The 5,670-nt window shown below is 31.9% G+C and overlaps 1 protein-coding gene across 1 annotated transcript; it reads left to right on the forward strand.

Moving 5' to 3' along the window:
* Positions 1-1,461: 1,461 nt before the first annotated feature.
* Positions 1,462-5,670, forward strand: Phum_PHUM596710 (class A rhodopsin-like G-protein coupled receptor GPRop3, putative; the record flags this gene model as incomplete). The annotated part of the gene is made up of 3 exons (XM_002432618.1): positions 1,462-1,511; positions 2,719-2,849; positions 4,898-5,670. 3 exons carry the CDS (start codon positions 1,462-1,464, stop codon positions 5,668-5,670), a joined length of 954 nt encoding a protein of 317 aa, XP_002432663.1.

A 5,670-nucleotide genomic window follows, 5' to 3' on the forward strand; every position in this document is an offset into this window, starting at 1 on the left:
ATAACGACAGTCGCGACGTTTTTTTTTATTTCCTTATCATTTTGAAATTGTCACCTCGATTGTCTCCAGAATGTATTTTTTCCTCAACGAGTTATCTTTATCATCATCATCTCCCCCGTCCCCCTTCCCACTTCCGATATTTTTTCATTTCCTTACAAAAACAATCCGCCCCCCTCCTCCCATCTTATCTCTCATTCATTTCATTCTTATCATCTTTTCTGGAGAGAAAAAAAAAAACTGCTTTAATTTTTTTTTTTTTTTTTTTTCAATTAAAAAAAAAAAAGAAAAATTTTTTTTTTGTTTTTTGGAAAAAAAAAAAAAAAATGAAAATCGACTTTTCCAAAAAGTTTTCATTTAAAAAAAAAAATTTTCCTTTTTTTTTCCTCTTCATTTTCCTCATTCGAAAAAGTAAAAACGAATTCTCCAAAGTAAAAAAGCTTTCTGGAATAAAAAAAAAGAAAATTTTTTCCTTTTTTCTTTTTCCTGTTGTTGCTACTCCTTTGTGCAAGATTCGGTGGCAGCCCCCTCCCCTTCCACCCCGTCCCCCTCAACGACTATATTTAAGTTATTCAATTTGTTTTTTTTTCTCTAGTAAAAAGCCAAAAATTTTCCAAGGAAAAACAAAAAAAAAAAAAAAAAAAAAAAAAAAAAAAAAAAATCGCTTAGAATCTTTTCCATCTATTTTTATTTTCTATCTTTGTTTGTTTGTTTGTTTGTTTTTTCTCTAAAAAGAACGCAAATGAATTCACCGTTTTTTGTTTATTTATTACCGTCGCGATTATTATCATTATTATTATTACTTAATAAATAAATAATTTATCACGGTGAATATACGTATAAAATATATACATATATTTTAATTTTAAATAAATAAATAAATAAATAATAATAATAATAATAATAATAATGATAAAATCTTATTGAATTTACATAAATAAATAAATTATTAATTATTTTCATTGATTTTAATATATATTTCGAATTTCATTGTCATCATCATCATCATTATTATTAATTAGACACGTTTATTTATTCTATGACTCTCGAATAATATTAATATTGATAATAATAATAATAATAATAATAATAATAATAATAAGGGAATGAAATGAAATTTAATTAAAATTAATATTGGGGGGGAGGGAAAAAAAAATAATAATAATAATTTTTGTTTCAGTTCATCGTGACGTAGGAGTCGGTGGGGGTGGTGATGGTGGTGGCTGTGGCGGAGGAGGTGGTGTCGGTGTCGATTTGATATCGTGCAACAACAACACCAATGGCGATCAAGTCAATCTCACGGAAATAATAAAAACGTTCAAATTAAAATGGCCGGTCGAAGAGTGGAAAAAATTAGGTTTGTTCGACGATGAATATTTGTATAAGATAAATAAATATTGGATGAAATTTCCGCCCCCCTCGCCTATGTCACATTATTTTATGGGGATCATTTATTCCGTCATCATGGTCGTCGGAGTTTTTGGTAACTTTTTAATTATTTACTTGTTTTTAAGGTGAGTTTTTTAACAAAATAAGTTTTTTTTTTTGTGACTCTTCCCCTTCTCCCTCACTCCTCCTTTTTCCCCTTCTCTCACTCGTCCTGCTTATCCTCTTTCCCCTTCTGTCACTTCTCTTAATCCTTCTCCTCTTTCCCCTTCTGTCACTTCTCTTAATCCTTCTCCTCTTTCCCCTTCTGTCACTTCTCTTAATCCTTCTCCTCTTTCCCCTATCTTACTCCACTTCCCCCTTCTCTCACTCCTCATCCTCCTTCTCTTTCCCCTTCTCTCACTCCTATCCTTCCTTTTTCCCCTTCTCTTACTTCCTACTTTTCCCTTCTCTCACTCCTCCTCATTATTATTATCATTATTACTTTAATCTGAGATTCCCGTTACGAATGGATCAAATGGAAAAAAAACGGGAATTCTGGGATCGTTATACGTTTTCTCCCCCCCCTTTTCCCTCGTCCCTTCTCATTTTTTCTTTCTCTTTCCCGTATCGGCAACAGGAAAATTATTAATAATATTATTATTATTATTATTTTTTTTTTGAATAACGAACCGATATTTTTAATATATAACGTTTACCTTTACCCTTTCCAACAGTATGTACGTCAGCAATCATTATTATTATTATTATTATTATTATTTTTAATGATAGTTTTTAATTTTTTTTTTTTTTTTTTTTTTTTTTTTACCGGAAATAATAATTTGTAATGTTTTGTTAAAATTATTTTCTCGTTCATTTTGTGCTCGTATCTCTCTTTATCTCTTTCACCTCCCCACTCCCTCCCTCCCTTTCCCTTCCACTTTCTCTCCCTCTCTTTCATTTTTAACCTCTACTTTTTTTTTCTATCATGTTCTTATTAACAACCTTTTTTGTATACTTTTAAACAATTCCCTTAAAAGAATTATCATCGACCCTGCAGCGGATCTAATTAAATTGTTTTTTCTATTTTCCATCTCTTTCTCTCTCTTTCCTTTTCCTACTCGGATGTAAACGTTTTACTTTCTTTTTCTTTTTTTTTTGTTTTTTTATCCGTTGTATCAATTAAAAAAATGATTTGAAATCATAAAATAATAATAATAATAAAAAAAAGGGTAATGATAAATAAAAAAAAAAAAAAAAACAATCGTGATCTGTGACCGATCGATAATGATAATAATAATAATAATAATAATAATAATGATTTGTTTTTTTATTTTGATTTTTTAAATTTTACAGGAAACGATCGCTTCGAACGCCTTCGAACGTATTCATATTTAATTTAGCCGTTAGCGATTCGCTTCTACTTTTAAAAATGCCTGTTTTTATAATTAATTCCTTTTATTTGGGTCCAGCACTTGGGAATTTAGGTAAGATAACAATTAAAAAAATCACCATCACCACCATCACCACCACCACCACCATTACCATCATCATCATCATCATCATCATCATCGTCATCATAATCGCGAACGCCGCCATTTATTACATATCGGGCGTAAAACACGGTACAAAAATTTTTTTTTTTTTTTTTCGCGACAGCGTGTTTAATAAATAAATTTTAAAATAACAAATCTTCTGCCACGTCATGTGTTCGTGTAAGAAGAAAACGCGTGTTTGCAATGTAACTGATACGAATTAAAATTTTAATGTTATCCAAATCAAAACGCGACTGATTCCATTTATCTCCAGCATCTGGAAAAACTATTACATTTCCCAAAAATAATGATAATTATTATTATTATCATTATACCATTCGGGAAATTTAGAATAAAAATTCCCTCGTCGGAATTTATTTTAAAATAATTAATCTTAAAATTTTAAAAGGAGACGCGTGGGGGAGGGAAGGAAGAGGAGAAGGCGATCCCAATGGAAAATTCACGTTTTGTTTGATTCGAGTTCGATCGATCGATAGGATAATAAAATTTCCCCCCCCCTCCTCACTCCCTCTCTCCCCGAAAAATAATACGATTTTTTTTTTGGAAAAAAAAGGGGAAAACCACCGTTTTGATTTTCTAATTTTCCACAATTGGATTTTATTCTTACACACACACGTTTTTCCACTTTTCCATTTTTTTTTTCTTTCTCCATACGATTAATGAATTTTGTCATCGACGGTGAAAATTTAAAATCTGGATTAGCGGTATAAAAAAACTTTCGTGGGATTAGATTACGCATACGATTAAATCATCGAACCTTCTTCTTCTCCCCCCGCGTCTTTTTTCATCATCGTCACCGTCTTTGCTAACCGGAAGCAGAGACAGAGAGAGAGAGAGAGAGAAAGAAAATACAAAACTTTCATTAAAAATAAATAATAAAAGAAAAAAAGAAAAAGTGGAGGGAAAAAAATTAAACGCACGTTAACCGTCGTCAACATTCGAATCTAAACCCACGTCAGATGTTTTATTAACGCATTTCCATTTTTAATTATTATTATTATTATTATTATTATTATTAATTTATGCGAAAAAAAAAAAAATTTTTTTTTAAACGCGTTTAAAAAGGAAAAAAAATTAATTACGCGGCGTTAAAAATTAAATTTAAAATAATTTAAAATTAAAATTACAAACAAAAACGAGTTTTTATCCCCCCACCGCCTTCCCTCTCCCTTTCCTCTTTTATTCCCCCCTAGACTCTTATCCTTTCCCTTTGTTTTCCTCCCCTCCCCTATTTTAAATATTAATATTATTCAAAAAAGGATGTCGCGGCAAACTTATTATTATTATTATAATCGTCTTCATAATCATCATAATCATCACGATTATTATTATTATTATCATCATTATCATTATCATTATTAATTCATTAAAATAATATCGTGAATTGATATTTTTTTAATAAAAATTAAATTATTTATATGCGTATTCATTTGTTTCTGTTTTTTTTTTTTTCACGAATGTTACGTCATTGATTTCCATTTCCGGTTTTATTTCCACTTCCGTTTTTATTTCCACTTTTCCTTTTCTCGTAAAAAGTTTCGAAAAATGAATTTTTATTTTTTTTTTTGCACTCTAAGAGAGAGGCTCTCTTGATTGTATTGAATATCTTTTTCATTCCTTCCACTTTTCTCCAGCAGGAGCTGGAGCAAAAGCTGATTTTCCAGGTTTTTTTATAATGACCGGAATCAATTTTGAGTTATCATAATAACAATTCAAACACTCGCGAATGGTATTTTACACCGTCTGTTTCGATTCCCCCCCCCCTTTCCCCACTTCTCTCCCCCTTGACTTTCTCATTTCCACTCGAATAGAAAAGTAGATGGAAAAAAAAATTTTTGTTTTTTAAACTCGTTCGCTGTAGCGTAATGAATATAAATTTATTTCCTGACCGCCATATTTATTATTATTATTTGCTTTTAATAAATAAATATTTACCATTCATAATAATAATAATAATCATTTATTTATTTATTTAATAGGTTGTTCCGCTTACGGATTCGTCGGAGGTTTAACCGGAACCGTATCGATAATGACGTTGGCAGCCATAGCGTTCGACAGGTATCAGGTCATAGTTCATCCGTTGGAAAGGAAAACGAAAGCGGCCGTTTATTTTCAAATATTATTAATATGGATCTACGCCATTTTTTTTTCGATAATACCACTTTTGGACGTGGGTTTGAACAAATACGTTCCCGAGGGTTACCTCACGTCGTGTTCATTCGATTATCTGACCCAAGACACGGCGAGTCGGTTGACGATATTCGTCTTTTTCGTGGCAGCATGGATCGTGCCCCTGAGCATAATACTGGGTAGTTACATGGCTTTGTACAAAGTCGTTCTCAAAGCTCGGGGCACACATTTCAACACCGTCATGACGAGACACTGCAAAGACATTGAAATACAAAGGCCGGAATTGAAAGCTGCCGTGACTGTGATATGCATCGTTTGCTTGTGGACGCTCTCCTGGACTCCGTATGCCGTTGTCGCGCTTTTAGGTATAACCGGAAATGAAAAATACATATCTCCGATGTCTTCGATGATTCCCGCGTTGTTTTGCAAAACCGCGAGTTGCATCGATCCGTTCGTTTATGCCGCGACGAATCGAAGGTTTCGTAACGAATTGAAGAGGAAATATAGGAAAAGGTCGAGGTATCAACCGAGTTTGAAAACGGAACGGAAAGATTTTTTCACGCTGTCGGAAGATAACAACGACAGAGGTAAAGGAAATACTATAAGAATACGAGAGAAATAA

The sequence above is a fragment of the Pediculus humanus genome, genomic scaffold, assembly GCF_000006295.1.
Source record: "Pediculus humanus corporis 1103172108315 genomic scaffold, whole genome shotgun sequence".
Taxonomy (NCBI): domain Eukaryota; kingdom Metazoa; phylum Arthropoda; class Insecta; order Psocodea; family Pediculidae; genus Pediculus; species Pediculus humanus.